This window comes from Cibotium barometz, chromosome 12 (assembly GCF_041138505.1).
Source record: "Cibotium barometz isolate CiBa-2024 chromosome 12, ASM4113850v1, whole genome shotgun sequence".
NCBI lineage: Eukaryota > Viridiplantae > Streptophyta > Polypodiopsida > Cyatheales > Cibotiaceae > Cibotium > Cibotium barometz.
The window spans coordinates 35381256-35400293 of record NC_141057.1 but is presented as its reverse complement, the minus strand read 5'-3'; the positions used below and the strand labels follow the sequence as shown (position 1 = coordinate 35400293).

The 19038-nt window shown below is 41.8% G+C and overlaps 1 protein-coding gene and 1 pseudogene across 2 annotated transcripts; one reads left to right on the top strand and one right to left on the bottom strand.

Annotated features, from left to right (window-relative positions):
- Positions 1-234: 234 nt before the first annotated feature.
- Positions 235-2089, top strand: LOC147633351 (uncharacterized). Its single transcript, XM_086805721.1, has 5 exons — positions 235-604; positions 1028-1096; positions 1259-1327; positions 1574-1969; positions 2030-2089. The coding sequence occupies exons 1-5, from the start codon at positions 512-514 to the stop codon at positions 2087-2089; spliced, it is 687 nt and encodes a 228-aa protein (XP_086661847.1). The 5' UTR covers positions 235-511.
- A 1907-nt stretch (positions 2090-3996) lies between these two features.
- On the bottom strand, positions 3997-8559 carry LOC147633350 (uncharacterized; annotated as a pseudogene). Its single transcript, XR_015267027.1, has 6 exons — positions 8298-8559; positions 6390-7619; positions 6240-6307; positions 5656-6147; positions 5178-5568; positions 3997-5075 (listed from the first exon to the last, which is right to left on the bottom strand). The product of XR_015267027.1 is annotated as an uncharacterized LOC147633350 (transcript).
- Between the last annotated feature and the right edge of the window lie 10479 nt (positions 8560-19038).

Genomic DNA, 19038 nt, shown 5'->3' with positions numbered 1-19038 from the left:
GCTGGCAGTAGGGCAAGGGGTAGAATGAAAGCCAAATAAAGTGTATCCATAAATTGGGCAAGCTGGACAAAATCCACTGTGAAACAAAGTATGTTTGAGTTGCATGTATGCGTGCGAGCGAGTGTGTGTGTGTGTGTGGGGGGGGGGGAGGGGGGGGCGGGGTGGGGGGGGTTGAGTCAAACTTATATGTCAAGAACAACCCAAGTTGCTCCTACACTCTGAGCTTCCATGCCAGTTGCCCCCTTGGTAGCAGATGAAGTCATGATGTGCAATGTGTTTACTCTTGAATTAATTGTTCTTGAATTAGATTACAATTTATATGTATTCTTGGTCATATACACGGTCGAAGTCTATGGCTATTTCCCAAGTTCACATACAACACGCATGGTTTCCTTGCTGCAGGCCAAGTTTATTCACCACATGTCAACTTCACTTCTTACATTTTTGAGATCACTTGGCATGGCTGTATTTGCAGGATTTCGTAACCCATGAGGTTGTTGGGCTTACAAATATGGATGGCTATTATTTATTGCAGGATTTTGGAACCCATGAGGGTGTTGGGCCGTGTGCGTATACAACAAAGAAGCACAACACTAAGAAGAACGTAAGCTTTGTCATATTTTTCATTCATCCCCTCGTTCTGATTCATATCTCTATTTCACTAACATGGCTGCCTTGAAAGTGCCTAGCCATTCTCTCACGGTCTTCCCCTACAATATGTTCAAGTCCTTTCCATTGCCTAATTTCCATGGTCTACTCGCAGCATGCCAAGTTTATTAACCTGATGCAGGTTTACTTGTTGCATGCAGAGTTCACTCACAGCTTGCTAAGTTTATTAACTAGATGCATGTTTTCTTGTTCAATGCAAAGTTCACTCACAGCTTGCCAAGTTCTCTCCCTGCAGCACTAACATGACTCCATAGTTGCATGCAAGGGTTGGTAAGCAAATTGCAATGAATGCACATGCAATGTGTCTACTAGTCATTGCCCAAGTTGACATACACCTCACACCTTTTGTTTGTTGCAGGATTCTGGAACCCATGAGAGTGTTGGACCATGCGCGAATACAAGAAAGAAGGACAACACTCAAAAGAACGTAAGCTTTCCAATATCCTTCACTCATCCCCTCGTTTTGAGTCATGTTTGTGATGTTGAAAGTGCCTAGCGATGCTCATGTGGGCTTCTTGGCATAAGTAAGTATGCGAATTCACGAGTGCAAAGATTGTTTGTAACTATGCATGGATATTATTTGTTGCAGGATTCTGAAACCCATGAGAGTGTTGGGCCATGTGTGGATACAAAAAAGGAGGACAACACTAAAAACAATGTAAGCTTTCAAAGTTTGCTAAGTTCTCTCTCTACATCACTAACATGGCTCCATAGTTGCATGCAAGGGTTGGTGAATAGTTTGCATGCAATCAATGCACGTGTAATGTGTCTACTAGCTCACACCTTGCTAATTTCATTCACATCATGCCAAGTTTATTCACATCATGCCAAGTTTCTTTGCTGCTGCCAAGTTCACATACAACTCACATGCCCTATAGTTTGAGATCATTTGGGCATGCTGCAGGATTCTGGAACACATGAGGGTGTTGGGTCACGTGTGGATACAGAAAAGAACACCACCACTAAGAATGTAAGCCTTCTAATCTTGCTAAGTTCTCTATCTACTTCATTAACATGGCTCCATGGTTGCATGCAACGGTTGGTGAACAGTTTGCATGCAATCAATGCACGTGCAATGTTTCTACTAGCTCACAACATTATCGTCTTCCTTAGTGTCCTCAGGGATCTTCTTCGGACAGTCAAGAGCAAAGGATATCAGTCAAGCTCAGTAACATTGGGTGCATCAACATTGGTATCAACAGATGTGTGTAGTCCAGTCAGTATCAAGAAGACGAAATTTTGTTGGAGAAGCATCATTGATGCCTTGATGGAGCTCCAGAGGTTGCAGATGAAAGGGATGGTACTTTGGACGCATTTTAACTAGTCTGCAGCAGTTGAGCAGCTTGAAGGTTGGTAACAGGTCATACAGCAGGCTGGCCAGGCTGATAAGCAGAAGGGTGCAGAAAATTGCCCTATTTAAAGGCCCTGCCTCTTCCCAGCCAAGGCATTAGATTTCCAGCCACCCAACATTAGCAAGAGCATCGGCATGGCATCAATCCAAGACATTAGCACTCTTCTTCAAGTTAGATGGACGCAGGCAAGTGTTTTGCCTGAGACCCCGAAAAAATAGGCTATTCTAGAGCCCTGCCTTGTACACAAACTCTGCACAGTCTTGTAACCCACTTGGAGTCGACATACGTATAGATGCTTAGGATGCTTACTAGGCCAAGTGTCAAGCATTGGACATTGCAAGTAGATAGCACACAGGCAAGACACCTAAGCCTGGCAGTTGGGCAGCCTTGTGGACAGATCTGGACGCATTTTGACTAGTCTGGAGCAGTTGAGCAACTGGTCAGGCAGCTGTAGATTGGTAACAGGTCGTACAGCAGGCAGGCCAAGCTGATAAGTAGGGTGCAGAAAATTGCCCTACTTAAAGGCCCTGCCTCTTCCCAGCCAAGGCATTAGATTTCCAGCCACCAAGCATCAGCAGGAGCATCAGCATGGCATCAATCCAAGACATTAGCACTCTTCTTCAAGGTAGATGGACGCAGGCAAGTGTTTTGCCTGAGACCCCAAAAAAATAGGGTATTCTAGAGCCCTGCCTTGTACACAGCTGTTCTGGCAAGACCTATTCCGAGCAGCAAGATCCAGCCTATTGTACATGCTAACTCCACACAGTCTTGTAACCCACTTGGAGTTGACATACGTATAGATGTTTAGGACGCTTTCTAGGTCAAGTGTAAAGCATTGGACATTGCAAGTAGATAGCACACAGGATTGTAACCCACTTGGAGTTGACATACGTATAGATGTTTAGGATGCTTACTAGGCCAAGTGTAAAGCATTGGACATTGCAAGTAGATAGCACACAGGCAAGACACCTAAGCTTGGCAGTTGGGCAGCCTTGTAGGGACAGATTTGGACGCATTTTGACTAGCCTATTGTACATGTGCAAACTCCAAACAGTCTTGGTGTCAAGCATTGGACATTGCAAGTAGATAGCACACAGGCAAGACACCTAAGCCTGGCAGTTGGGAAGCCGTGTAGGGACAGATCTGGATGCATTTTGACTAGTCTGGAGGGTTGAGCAGCTGGTCGGGCAGCTGTAGGTTGGGTAACGTGTCATACAGCCGGCTGGCCATCCCCTACAATAGCATAACAACTGAACAGTTGGAACTACTACCTCTTGACATGTCAGTCATGAAATGAGTTGATGTGACAGATCAATACAGTGACCATGCGACATAATATGCAGGGAAAGCCACAACACTCATACGCCAAGCATAAAAGTTTCATAGCTGATTATCAAAACTCCCTCTTCCATCCGCCCTCTCCCAACGAGAACCAGGCCTCCCGCTCTTGATCCCACCTGTTGCAAATAAACTGACTTCTGCTGCAGGGTCTCGTGGTACCAAAACCACCAGCTTTTGAAATAACTAATGTCTGTCTGTCAACCCAAGTAAAACTAAGTTCTAACCCACATTGTGTACCCATGCAAAAAGTATATACAGTTTTAAGAGCACACAAAAAAAGAGAGAAGCTCGGACAAGATTGCATGAATCTAGTCTTGCATTACATGCCCAAGGGCTGTATAAATCAGCTATGGTCAAAAAACATAACACAAATTGAGCGTCGTTTTCTTGACTGATCCATAATGAGCAGACACATATGGTTTTTGGAGCAGCAAGTTATATCAAGCTATACTGAACATGAATTCCCTTCACAGAAACAACATACATACAAATTTACAAAACATTGAGTCTCTAGCTGACTCAAAATAAGCATATACATTTGGTTTTTAGAGCAGCAGGTTATACCAAAATGGACAAAAAATCTCCTCACTCGTTCCAAAATGATATAATGTACAAGTTGAATACATCTGCATTATTAATATACAAGTATTATCCTTTGCTCGGATGCAAGGACCTTCTCGAGTACTGAACCATTAGATAAATGCATAGTGAAGTGCCTCTCCTCATCTTCAAGTGACCCATACATACATGAGATGAGTAGTCCCTTTTCAATGCAAAGGTTGTTGTAGAGGTTAACAGCTCGGTTAATAAGAGGAGCCTCTGAACCAACTGGGGCATGTCTACTTGAAAGGGGAAGGAGCGCGTGGCATGTATGGCACGAGTGACTTTGTATAGGATCAACTAGGAGAGTTTTACTACAGCAATGGTGACAAAATATGCGAGGTCTCTTGTCAAACCGCACCCGACTCCTGCCACGTTGATGCTTACGTCTCAAGACCCCTGTCATACAAGCACGTTTTGTTGGAGGCGAGCAGGCTATCTCTTGATCACATACGGTTGTAGCTACTTCATGCGGTCTCCCGTGACCAAGCCGAGTAAGCGTAACATGAGCTTGGATTTGTTTGATGGACCCCCTCATTGGCAAATCAATCTCCTTTGGGATAATCAAAGCTGAAATATTATTCTGTGAGATGCTCAATTGCTGGAGTATTGCTTCTTTCAACTTGGTGTCACATGCTGATAGATTCTCTTCCAAAACATGTAGAACCCTTTTCATGTCTTGAATGCAGCAAGCTATCTGCTCATTGATGTTGACAACCTTGCACTCACCACTCTTTATGTTATCTGGCATGTCCTGCTCACTTAGCCCAACATCAATGTCCTCGTCCATTTGACTTAGAGAATGAAGACTATCAAGGACAGGGAAAATGGCATGTAGATGTGGAAAATGATGTTGAATTATTAGGCGGATTCCATAAAGATGCTTACAATCAGATCCCCAACTTGGACAATCGCAATAGTTGAACTGAACACTGACATGATACCATTGCGAAGATGAAGACATACTCAAGATTTTGAATAGGAAAGTGGACTCATCAATCACTTGAAGGGTGGACGAACTAGCCTCAAATCTTCTCAAGATTTCTTCACCTGCTGCTAATCTGGACGTATGACTCTTGCTTGATCCATGAATACTAAAACGTTGAGAATCAGCTGAAAAGTACGTAAAGCTGGTTAGTATCACGACACCTTTTCTTCATGAGTGTCAAGCAACAAAGGGGGGACAAGCCACAAGAGAAAAAAAGAGGTCATTACCTATTTCTTGTTTGTTCTTAAAGAACTCAAGTAGCGTTCCGCCGATGTAAGTGCCCGTTAGAGAATCCCCTGCAATAGCATGTAACAGAACTAGAATTGATCTATTTATCTTTGCATCAAGAAGAGTGTACTTGATGTATTGCCAGAGCCTCTCGACCAAGTTTGTTGTATCCACATTTCCATGTGAAAATAGACGCCCAAACTTTGGCCACCTTCTCCGCCACATGCATGTGGTGGCACACCATCCATTCGAGATGTATCGTTGAACATTGATATACGCTGAATATCTCTGCAAGAGCTCTTGGTATCTCTCTTCAAATGCCTCTTCACTTGCCATTTGCATTAGATTTGACAAGGAACTATACACATCATCTCGCTTCTCTTTTGGAACCTACACAGCCAAAATAAAATGAATATACATACCACCTGATAATGATATGCACAATAGAATGGATCTAGCTTTTAAAAGGTGACTTACTTGCGGTAGGAGGTTCTCTACCCATGCCTTCTTAACATGAAACCAGCATAGCAAGACATGGCATGCAATTTGGTGTCGTCTCCCTTCTTCATCTTGTGTCCAGCAATAGGGGTCTACATCAACAATCTTCATAATGGCTTCCAACTCTTGCTGGTTTTTGTCGATGATAATAGCCGTCGGACGAACTCCATGCAACCTTGTGAAGATCATCTTGAAGGTCAACTCCAAGGCTACACTTTCTTGGTTAGTGCCGATGTCATTAGTGCATAGCATGAGCCATATTGGAATACCCATGCCATTTTGGTTGGGCAAAACTGCAGCATACAGGGGCAAACCAAAGACATTTGTCTTGAATGTGCTATCTACTGCCCAAGTGTTGTGTCGTGAGAAACGAAGAGCAATTTGTAGCATCCACTCATCTTGAATGATGAGGACAAAGGGTCGTTTACTTTCATCAGAGGCTTGTGGGTTATAAGGTTGAACATAAAGAACCTACAAAGAAATCATGATGAATAAAGAGGCAAGAATAGGGGAAAGAGCTTCAAACATAAAGAACGTTGGCTGTAAGGTTGAACATAAAGAACCTTGTTCTGTTCTTGCAAACGAAGAGCCTCTCCAAACATCGCAGCCCAATCATTGTTTGTACATCTTCCTACAAGGATAGAGAGGCAGATTAGAAGTATAAAACAACCAAAAGTTACAAGGAGAATTGTTGGTAAAGCAAAGCAAAGTACCTTGTGTGCGCATTTGATATGACATCATTTGCACCTCTTTTGGTATCATGAAGAAGCGAAAGATTACACGATCTAATGGCAAGGCATTCTGTATGTGAAATCTTTCTTTTGATGTAGACATTTTTGCCACATGACGACATGTCCCTACGTCGAACAAGTCATCCATGCAACAAGCAATCACACGTGGGTGCACGGGCAAGTAATAGAGGTCAACACGTGAGCCTGGTATATGTCCCTCGTGAACATCATGAACTAGCATGGTCACCTTCTCTGTGTCATGAGAGTGCTGCAAGACCACCTTAAAGGGACACCCACACCTCTTGGACCTCCGCAATCTTCTCTTGTTAGCACCTCTCCGAGCAATACTTCCTGCCCTATGGCACATGTACTCTTGCACCCACTTGGATGGTCCATGCTTCTTTGTGGATCGAAGTAATACTAGCTTTGTTTGGTGCTTGATCATGATGTTGGTCAACTCTTGATTGACTTGAGACTTAGTTGTGACAATTGTTGATGCTGGAGCTATGGTCTTTTTGATGTAGGGGTCTGTTCCCCGACCTCAGTAAGCAGGCAGCCGCAAGCGATAATCCTATCTTTCACATAGTCAAGAGAAATTCCATGCCTCCTCTTGTCGGTGCACCATTCTGCCTTGATTGCATTGATAGTGGCATTCACACCATGATGAACACCATGCTCAAGAGGACGATGGGCTGCCATGACAATACGCTCCCAATCTTCAATGTATGCTATTTTCAATCCTGTTGATTTCGAACATAGGCAAAGGTGAAGCGGGCTGAAACAAAGCTCTTCTCTTATTCTTTTCCACCTCTTCAAATCCAACAAGTCTCTTGCATCGTGTGCTTTTAATGTTGGAAGCGTCACTGTGAGAGCTCCTCTAAGATCTTTCTCCATTAAGGAGAAGCTCTTCTCATCGAAAGAGAAAAAAAAGCTTGATGTATATGTAAATGGATCCAATGCCCCCCATGAATCAAGCCTAGGTGTACTCCATGAACTTGGAAAAACACCCTCATTATCATCTTGGAAGAGGTCACATACATCTGCGTCGTCACTTGATGTAGTGTCACTACTTGTTGTATTATCTAAATACTCATCCAATATGAACTGATTTGTGTCATTGGATGCATTCCAATCAGCCTCATTTGATGCATTCCAATTAGCCTGCCATGGCACCGCGAAGTCACTTGTGTCACTCGTTGGATTCCAATCAACCTGCTATTGAAGTCCAAGTTAGATAGGCAGAGAGAGGTAGGACATGTTCTTAAAACAAGTTTTTGCATCGTTTGCTAATTTTATTATGGCTATGAAAACAATGTAGGGCACTAGGAAGGGCAAACCTTTCTATAACTAATGCCACTTCAAAGGTAATGTCACCCTCCGCTCTACGAATGTCCACAAAGCCAATGACAAGCTATGGGGGGTCTGCTAGTCCTAGAAGTAATCAAACATTGGATGATGAATGAAGCGCTACGGCTAGAAGTATCCCCTACAAGGCTTTGCTCAAGACACAGTGTTGCAATCAATGTATGCATTTTTCCCTCCATGAGCGCTTCTTTCTTATCTGTTCTCGCAAAGATGAGGTGGTCTCTGTTTTAGATGGCTTGATTGACCCATGTTTTCAATATTCATTGAGCATCCATTTAGCTTCAATGCAAAAACCTCTTCAAAGAGAGAGAGAGAAAAGCTGATTTCAAGTGGCAAAATTGTGTGTGTGTGTGTGCGTGCATGCGCGCACGCATGCGTGGTTTAAATCCAGTGTGTGTGTGCATGGTTTAAATCCAAAATCAACCTAAGTAAGGGGCTCTTCACATAGAGAGAGAGAGAGAGAGAGAGAGAGAGAGAGAGAGAGCCTGTTGATTGGCAAGTGTGAGTTTTTGTGTGTGTGTGTACCTGGTTTAAATCTGGAATCAATCTGAGTGATTCCTGAGAAGAGCTTTCCATAGCCGTGGTGATTTTACAGAACACATGCAACACATGCTCTACGACGTCATCATACAAATTTGAAATTCTGCCCTTTTGCAAGCCACGCTGGAGAAGCCTGCCCTCCACGTCAAGCCAACGTGGCTATTGAGTTTATTTTAAATTTCGATTTGGGGCGCCAGCTCAGCCGAAACCCGAGTTCACCAGTTGCTACCCGAGTTCACTGCATCCGACGGCCCAAATTGAAGCCGCCAGCGTCCCCCCACTTTCCCACCCTCGATCCCAAATCTTTGGCTTCCCCAGTGTCCCGTGCCCTTTAGTGTTGAGGGACGTCCGCCCACGTTTGAAAGCATTTTCCGTACGGTACCTTTGAAATGTTTCGTTTTTTGGGCTGTGCGTGCTGCTCGAGGACTGCGCTGCCGATTTGATGTGCGCCGCTCTGCTGCCGCTGTTGTACGCGACAGTTTTGAGGCCCCCAAGCAAAGCAAAGCAAAGCAAGTGCCCAGTGCCAAGCACTTAAGCCTTAAGGTAAGCAAAGCAAGCACGTTGCACACTGTGCACAGCTTTGCTTTGCCCACTGCCAGGCACTTAAGCCTTAAGGTAAGCAAAGCAAACACGCTGCACACTGCACTGTTTTTTTTGCCTGCAGGCCCCCCTTTTTTCTGCTTGCGCCCCCCCTTCATCCTCTCGTGAGTCTTGAAACTTGAAAGTTTCAACCTTGTGTGTGTGCGCCACTGTGTGCAGTTTGTCAAGTTACTTCAAGACTCCACTTTCAATTTTGTGCCCAATATCGGCCTCTTCAACAAAGTTTTGTCTAAATCGCCCTTTTTACAGAAGGCCCTTGGGAAAGGACAATTCACCTCTAAATGCAATTATTGCCCTCATCAATGGGATGGAGGGTTCACTACGCATTCGCATTCGGGCACACATGTTGGGCTTGGTTGGCCATGGTGTGGGGCCTTGCGCAAATGTATTAGAAGAGGTTAAAGATGTTTGTAGGAGGTTGCATGCGTCCCCAAAAAGAGCAGTAGGATACCGGTTGTGTCCCTTGCGTCTCCGCGCACATACGATTCGTATAACGACCCGCTTAAGGGCACCTTCCTCGCTCCCAAGGGCATCTCTTGGCTCGGGCAATATATCACCTTGGCGAACAACCATTCCAACACCCCCGAGGAGTCTAGCCCGCCTCCGCTCGCTCATTAATAGCCTCCAAACACTGCCCTATCCGGGACTGCTCGGCCGGCATCGCCAATACCCAGTTAACCAGCTCGCTAGCATCCTCCTTAAGCTTCTCTAAGAGAAGCGGGTCTGGCCGTGCGGCGGCCTTCGGCGTCAGTAGGTACAGCATGCGCCGCCTAAAGCCGCTGGTCCGGTCTTGCACACTCCACTTCGCGTTGGAGGTAACGAGGAGGAGGGCCCGGATAGCTAGAGAGAAGATCCCCCCGTTCTTGATCTCGACAGTCACCTTATCCCTCGAGATCCATTTTTTAAGGATCGAGCATATCGCGTCGTTTACCTTGAGTGGTATATCCGACAGCGTGATAAGCACCTTGTCCTGGATCGCCCTCATCTCAAAGCGGTTTGCCAGCGTAGCACATCCAACGCGCAAGATGCCTCCCCTATGATGTGCTCCAACAGCTGCACCATCGTGGATTTCCCCGTGGCCCCTGGGCCCCAGAGGTACAGGCAAAATTTGCAAGATTTGCAAGAGGCTATTTTGCAGAGGCAGATGAGGCTTTGGAGCCTGTTTCGATTGCTCCACCCGCTATAGATGGCCAGCCATCCTCTAGCCATGTTGGGACATCATCCTCTAGGCAGATAAGGAGATATGGGTAGTCCTTAAAGTAAGCCACATCGATCCATTTCGTAGTGCTCGATAGTTTTTGAATTTGACAAGATATCGACGAACAAGCTTGCCACTAGTAGCTTTTCGTTCTTTTTGTGAAAGACAATTTGCTCAGGCTTCAGGATCTCTTAAAGTTCATCCACCTCAGGTTGGTCCTCCATCACTGGCTCCACCGACATATCGCTTCAAGAGACTGATATGAAAGGCATTATGTATCCGCCAATGATATGGTAACAGCTCATTGATCTTTTCCAAAATCTGAAATGGTCCATAATACCTGCAAGATAGCTTTGGATACATGCCCTCTTTGCCTGTCATCTTATGCAGGTGAGCTTTTTGGAAATTTAACAAAACCCTATCACCCTCCTTTAATTCCGACTGTTTTTGATGCTTATCTGCAGCTTTCTTATGCTTTTCTTGGAATCTTTGTATGGTTGTTCTGACCTATGAAAAGGTAGTGTCCAAATCCTTGACGTATTCATCTGTTGCAAATATTTCATCCTTGGTAGAGAATAGGAGGCAAAACAACTTTGCCATAAATAATTTCAAAGGGCGCCTTACCACCTGTAGAAGTATGCATCATATTGTTGTAAGCGAGCTCAACAAGTGGTAAATACTTCTCCCAGTTTGATTTGCAGTCAGAGACATAACATTTCAACAAATCAAGTATTGCTAAATTTGCAATTTCGCTCTGTCCATTTGTCTTTGGATGATAAGCAGAAGAGAAATTCAATTTAGTTTCCATATTATCAAATAGAGCGTCCCAAAAGAGACTAGTGGTGCGAGGGTCACGATCTCCTGCAGTTGTCTTCTGAAGATTTGGGCCAAAAATATCTTCGCCATATGCTTTGGTTTTATGGTCTTTCGTATATTGGAATGGAATGTGCTTGGTTCCACAAAAATCCAAATAGCATCATTTCTTTGTTGCATTTTTGGAAAGATCTATGATAAAATATATTGGAATACTCTCTCAAGGTTGATTCGGAATCCGCAACGGTTGAAGTAACTCTGGAGTCTTATGCTTATCAAATTTGACTTTCTAGCAAACTAGACATTGGCGTACATAGTCATTGATGTTTTTACACATCTGCGGCCAAAAAAAGTGCTTATCTAGAGCTTGTGTAGTGTCAAGAATTCCTCTATGTCCTGACTCCTGCATAAGAGGGTGTATGGCATTCATCCAACACCTTTTGCCTTAAGTTTTTATGTACACAAAGGTGATTCTGCATCATCAAATACCCATCTCGTATGGAATAGTTTGGGGTTGGTTTAATCTGTTGCAAATCAGCCCATATATTTTGAAACTCATCATTTGTATGATATAGCATTGTGCATATCTACTGAGAGATATTGATAATAGGCCATGGTTATGGGATGTACTTGAGGCCTTCGGGAAAGCGCATCATCCACTACATTCTTCTTTTTGCGATTATGTAAAATCTAAAAATGAAACATAGAGATGAAATTTTCCCATCTCATATGTTTTTCAAACAACTTAGTTTTGTAAGAAAGTATCGTAGACTTTGATGATCCATCTTAACGGTAAATTTAGCCCCCAACAAATAAACATGAGAGCATGGATCACTGCTAAAAGCTCTTTCTCCTAAACATGCAAGTGGAGTTCCGCATGTTGCAACCTGCAACTTTGAGATGCTAGAGCATGTCCTTCTGGTTTAAGATTGTAGTTGGATCTTAAAAGATTCAGTGGGAGTGATTCTCGTTGTTAAATTCTTAAACTCTTCTCGTAGTCTCATTGAGAAGTCTTCTCCTTTGTGCCTTCAAACTTTTGATTTCACTACTCTTTATACTAAATTAGACTTAAAAGACTTGCGTAGTAGAATTAAATCTCGAACTTGTCAAGTCTTTCATTACAAACTAGAGCACAAGGTGGTTCCAAACGTAGTGAACGATACGTTTGGTACATTTGGAAAATGTGCTGAAAAGATTCCAAACATAGTGAACGTTGCTCCCGATATATATATATATATACAAAATTTATAGTTTACTTATAAAATTTTAAAATATAAAGTTTGAAGATTCATCAATGAACATTAAAGCACTTCCTAATATTATACAACCTTTAGTTTAAACTTTGCGGGAGAGAGGGAGAGAGGGAGAGAGAGAGAGAGAGAGTTGAGCACCGCATAGAGACGCACGCAAGAGATCTTGAGTGCCGCACAAAGATGTTGCAGAGAGGCTGCCACACGCACGTAAGGAAAAGTGAAAAAAAACAATGTTGACTTGCGTCCATTTTTTAACCTATAAAATCAAAAGTGCACGTTCACTACGTTTCCAAACATTAGTGAATGTTCCAAACATTTGCAACGTTTGGATTACAACCAAACTTAGTTTGGATGCAACTATGCTAGAGCACAATATATACAAAGCTTTGTTGATAGAAAAATGAGCTCTTCATTTTGTTTTTTGTTGGTTGAAAAACAAAAAACCAAGACATCGCAAAGAATAAAAAAAGATACACTAAGATTGTAGACCAAGATGATATCATGTCTTGGTTAGATTTTCTCCTAGATAACCTCTATATAACCTTAGGCGATTCCTTATTTAAACAAACCATTGGTATTTCTATGGGTACTAACTGCGTCGTTTTTCTTGTCAACTTTTTTTTCTCCTGAGAAAAGATCCTTTCATTAGTTAAAACGCCCGTTGGGCTACAAAAAACCCTCTCCCGCTCATAAGAAAGCAGAGCAGAGATCCAATCAAGGCAGCTAGGGAGACTCTCCATTAGGGAAAAAGGGAGCTCATTTTGGGGCCTTTTACGGTTTGGAAAAATTAGCTCTCAACCAATGAACAGAGGGCCAACGTAACGTTGGAAATTCACAAAAATAAAAGAAAATAGATAAAAGAAACAATATTTTATGTAGGTACAAGCGTGCTACATTAATGTGGAGATTGGTTTTTTATTCTCACAAGATCTTTGGACATGAAGATAGAATCTAGTCTGACATTTTCTCTGACAAGGGCCTTCCCGCTTCCACCTTCCTTTGAACTTTGAAATGTTGTGCTGCCTTTCCTTCGAAAGGTCTACCATTCTACACCACTGCCGCATTGTGCAGCAACCTCTTCTTCTCCAAAACTGCTCCCTTGATCCTGTTTGGCTTAGAGTAAGATGTTTCTTGTCAACTATCTGTCTGCCCACTTTCTCTTTCTTGAAACTTCACTTTGTTATCTTGTTTACATTACTTTACTGTGGTTACAGATTCACAAGGTCTCCATGGTGAATAAAAACTATGGTCGTTCTTGTGGAAGATGCTCTGTGGATGATAATGCTATGAAGGTAGAATTATACCACACATCCTTACCCCGTCGACCTGCTTCTTCTATTTCTTCGGTAAAGAATTCAAGTACAGTCAAAACGGAAGGAACGTTTACTGTTTCGAAAGGAGCATGGGTGCTCATGCAACCTAGTAAAAGAAAGAGACCCCAGACAAAAAACATTTTCTTGGCATCATGGAAGGGAAGAGTACGAGATTTTAAAATCACCAGAGAGAAGATATCGGTGAAAGAAGTTTTGATTCAGCATGTGTACATGCATAAAGAACTTGTCTTGCGAGACTATCCAAATGATCTTCCGCAAAACATAGGCCTAATTGTATATTTTTCTATTGTGGTTTTGTTCTTTATGAGGTGCATGGACTTTTAAGACAAAGCTTTCTTTCTTTGCTTATTGATATTCTTGTGTTATTTTATTTCAGATTTATACCCTTCATCGTATGAGACATGGCAAAACATTGATTGTATTCTGGGATTTATAGATGTTTTGCATGGATCGATAGGAGAACAACAATACCAAGGTCGATGTGCAACAGAGCTAGCTCAATCCGGTATATTTTTTACTGATCATTTTTATCAGTTGTTGCTGGACAATGCAAACACACATGGTGTGTTAAGAAAACAAGACCTTCCGGCATGGAATTCAGTGGATTGGCCTCTCCCACATTTTAGTGTTACAGAGGCATATAGAGCCAAGATTTTCAAAGAAGTACAGAAAGCTCTGAGGCCCAATATTGCCACAAGGATAATAAAAATTTCTTTATGCATGCCTCTCACAGTTTTTGTAGACTTGTTTAATACCTTTCCAGTGAAGGTTTCAAAAACAATGTTCACAGTTAAAGCAACAAGTCTGGCATGCATTCCACAATTTTTGGATAAAGGTTGGGATAAGAAGACATGTAGTTCAGTGTTTTGTGAGGTTGTCCAACCTTCTATGCAACTGAAGTACATGGTTGCATCACAAAATTTCATTTTTTCTTTTTATTATAAGCGCAGTCGAATGCTAGGTACAAAACTAGTCCCAATGGATCAAGATGAAGATTCTTTTGGTGCAGAAAATAAACTTCTTGATATTGATGTTGTTGAGAATGGTGATGTGCTAGTCAATATCTCATTAAGACAATGTTGCTCCCTAGCTTAATTGCGCAATGACATTCTATTTGAGACAGAAGGTTCTATTTCAAAGGACTTTTTATTTATCTACAACAATAAGAAGGTATACCATGTGACTTATCCTAGTCTCATTAAGCACTGCTATTAGTTTACTTTACCCTATTGTTTCATATTGCTTTTTTTAAGGTGCTCAAAAGAAGAGAGAGTTCAATAAAATGCAAAGACATTGAAAATTTGAAAATTGAGATAACACAGACTCCATAAACAAAGGTATTATATTCAATAATGTAAAATTCTGTAGAGAAGTGTTTAATTATATATGTAGAACATATTCTTGACAACAATTTTCTATTTATCTACAGGCTGATCTAGAGGCTGCTCTACATGGTCCAAGCTCACCGTATCATCTTTATTTGGAGAATCTATTTTCTGCTGCTCCATCCTATCGTGTACAGTCTCTTGGTGCTGCTCCATTGTCTCCTCTACTGCCCCTGGAGCATTTGTTTGCTGCTGCTCCATCATCTCCTCAATAACATCAGCAGAGCAGCAGGTCCTTGTTCTTGTGGCTTCTCCTCATCAGCACTAGGTCCTTGTTCCCGTGGCACCACATCTGCATCATCTGTGTCATCAAGGTGTATGACACCTTCTCGGACTTTAGAGCTCTCACCCAACTCGACAGTAGCTGGTACAATAGGTTTGGGGGAGGCATACTTCAAAAACTTCCAAATTATATCAGCTCTGAAACTATACACATAGTTCGAGTTGAAGCTATCTTCTCTCATCTGCAATGAGATATGATGATTTAGAACACTTTGTACCAATATCAAATTTTTTGAAGCTAAATGAAAATTATTTTTTCTTACAAGCTCTGGCTGTCCTATCTCAAAATAGCTTGAAAGTATATATTTGGCACTAATCAGCACTCTCCAGCCACAGCTACTTGAATCATCTTGTTGTGGTGTCTGGATAGTTGAAAAGATATGTTAGAAACTGTTAATGTTTGAACAAAATAAAATTAGTCAATAAGTTCAAAGGCATAGCATGAAATAGACATAAGTAGAGGGAACAACTTTCTACCTCTAAATCTATTGGCTCTATTGAATCCAAAAGATTGACATTAGGAGGACACTGATCCAATGCATCTAGAAGTCTTCTAATACAACTGCAATACATATAATTCAGTTAGTGTGCATTAAATGCAAATAATGAAGTTTAAAGTTAAAAATAGCACACAAACCACTTACAATTTCACCTCTCTGTGTGTGTTTCTAAGAGAGTTGAATAAAAAGCATTGCTTCTGCTGGATGTCAATAGAAGCAAAGCTCCAGTGGTCACTGCATAAGGAAAAAAGCATTAAGAAATCAAAGGCTACAAGAGTACTCAATCTTGAAGAAAAATCCCAAAAGAAGCAGCCACACACATACTTGTTATGGTATGGAAGTAGCAAAATATCAACATGATCAAAATCACAGTGTCTGAACCAATTGGAAATATCCATGGGAGTTTCCTTTGGATCTCTTAACTTGAAGGAAATTGCAGGATCAATAATATAAACTGTATGCTGTACAACATGGTTCAGCCAGCTTCTCATCATGCTACATTGGACAAAACAATAATTAAGGTAAGGTGTAAGGGAGGAGGTACAATAAGGATTGTTTTGCAAACAAATGTAAAATAAAAGACACTTACTAGAGCATTGCAAGAATGATAGTATCTGAGCAATACTCATTCTTATGAGCCAATGCTGCCAAGCATGCTTTTGTCAAGTCAAAATTATTCTCTGAAAAATCATCTTCAATATGGACAACTATGTTAGGGCCCAGCTCCTGCAACCTTCTCTGTATCTGCAGCTCCATCTGTACAGTCTCCACATCTATAGCAGATTTGGATTCTTTTATTTGCTGCTTCAGTGACTCCTCATAAGCAGCTTTTCCTTTGAGTGGGTTACTTCAACAACCTTCACCTTATCTACCTTCAATTTTCTTGTAGGTGGAATTAATAATATGTCTCTCATTTTTATGTCCTGCCATTCCACATGATGGACCAGCTTGTCATACCTCCATCTCACTCTGGACAAAGTGTTGAAGTCTTTGGCCATCAGAGTTACCCTGTGAGCATGGGCTGCTACCAGCATTGCATCTTCAAAGTATTTCTCCAAGTAATCCTCTGCCATTTCCTGTAAGGAAAGAATGGCAGTCCTGTTCCACCTGAAACCAAGGTGCCAGCTATCACAAATTTCTCTCACTAGCCTCTGAAAAGGTGCCTTGGGGATTGCAAAGCCTATAGCTTTTTGTTGTTTCCTGATCTCCTTTAGCACACCTGCAGAATGTTTTAACCTCTTGGACTTTTGCTGCAGCATGCTCATTGGCTTCCCCTTCCTGCCATGTGCAACTCTTCCCTTTGGAGGCACACTAGATTCCTTGATATCAACCCCAGCTGCTGCTGCTGCAAGCCCTGGCCCCTTGCCAGACCTCCTTGCAGTTGCCTTGGTTCTTGCCATCACTCTGAAAAGGTGCATACAAAGCAATGGTGGAAAAAGATTACAACCATGGAGAACATGGAATGATAAAAGAAGGTAATGAAAAACTGGATAAAGCAAAATTGAAAAATTTGTAACAAAACGCGATTATGATAATTTCTAACAGCTCATCATCGCGTTTTTCTGCAAATACTTGAAACAACATGCTATTGCATCCCTACAGTTAATTCTCTGTCTTTTCAACTATAAGCAATATGTATTGAGTTTATGCAAGAAGTATGCAGCCTTGAATAGCCTAGAAAGTTACAAAATCACAATGAAAGGGGTGGATGAAAAAGCATTTTCAAATGTGCAACAAAATGCGATTTGGGCTGTTTGAGATTTCTAAAGCCCTCTCCTCGCGTTTTACTGCAAATTCTTGAGGCAGCATACTTGAACATGCCTTTAGTCATTTCAGTGTGTATACAGCTTGGTGCAACATGGATTGAGCCTATAGACATCAAGAAGTGATCAAGCTCTTACTCAACAGGCACAAATAAAAAGTCTTCCTGCTTCTACATGCAGTGGAAAAAATCTAAGAAATGCATATAATATTTATCATAATATCTAACCTACATCACATCAATCAGTACCTTACCCTAATATACTATTAAACAAGAAGAGAAGGAAATAGATTGTCTTACTCACCTGGAAGCTATCTGCAGGTGTGCTGTGCTGATGATGAGTATCCTGTGCTGGGGATGAACCTCTGCTACTGGTCTGGATGCTGATGGTGTAGAGTAGGGAGGTAGAGATGCAAGAGAACTGAGTTAGGAGAGTAGATTATTGCAAAATACAAATAAAGGAGGTAGAGATGCAAGAGAACTGAGTTAGGAGAGTAGATTATTGCAAAATACAAATAAAGGAGCTATTAAATACCACACATGTGAAATATAGTCGTTTTTTAACACGTCTAGGTCCCACCCAGATCTTTTGGAATTTGAAATTTGACACGTGTGAAAGTCACTTTTTGACTTGGAAATTGTGCCAATCATGATTTCATAATTAGATCCATTAACACTTTTCCCTCCCCGTCTTCCATCCCTGCCAGCACCCTCCCATCATCCTTTTCTTTCCCACTCTGATCACTTCCTACCCCAACACACTCCATCCACTCTGCAACCTGTCTGAAGACTACTACCATTGCCAGATCTCCAGGTTACCAGTGCTGCAGCTCAAGTTTGGAAGAGAGCAGGAGAATCTCCAGGGCTACTCCAACAGTATGGAAGAGGAAAAGAAAGGTCAGAGATCTATACCCTTTCCAATGTTTTTTGATATATATTTCTTCCATCTATAGAATTCTTGAATCTCAGTGCCTAGGAACTTGGTAGATCACCCTAGGATTTGATTAGAGATGGATATGAGTAGGACTTAGAATTTTGTAACAAAATGCGATTAGAGTGCTTTACATTTTCCAAATGCTCCAAATCGCGTTTTCCTATAAATTCTGATATTAGTTTCAGTTTTTATTTCTTCCTCTTTGTTTTGCTCTCTTTTGCCCTGGGGAATTCCTCCCAGTACCATTTACTGTCCTGAACATTGTGAGATGTCCCTAGCATTTGATTGGAGATGGATGTCAATAGAAATTTAGAATTTGCAATAAAATGCGAGGAGAGCACTTGACATTTTTCAAATGGTTCTGCATCGCGTTTTGTTGCAAATTCTTGTGTCCCTTTTGGTTTTTACTGTTTCCTCATTGTTTTGCTTTCTATGTCCCTGGGGATGTCTTTCTTGATGATGAGGAAGGTTTTTGCTTTGGAACAGTTGATTCTCAGGCCCCTCCTTTCAAGAGGAAGCTGGACTTTTCTGCTGCTATACTCAGACCACAGCAAATCACCAGGTGATTCATGTGTGCTCATGAAGAGAGTTGTTTGGTGATATCCTATACATTATTTGATTGCATATGTCAGCATATAGAATTCATGTTATATAAATTTTGGTTC

Coding starts and splice junctions, on each gene's coding strand:
- LOC147633351 (XM_086805721.1), top strand. CDS start 512: ATGGATGGCTATTATTTATTGCAGGATTTTGGAACCCATGAGGGTGTT. Junction 605..1,027: donor AGCACAACACTAAGAAGAAC/GTAAGCTTTGTC, acceptor TGTTTGTTGCAG/GATTCTGGAACCCATGAGAG. Junction 1,328..1,573: donor AGGACAACACTAAAAACAAT/GTAAGCTTTCAA, acceptor GGCATGCTGCAG/GATTCTGGAACACATGAGGG.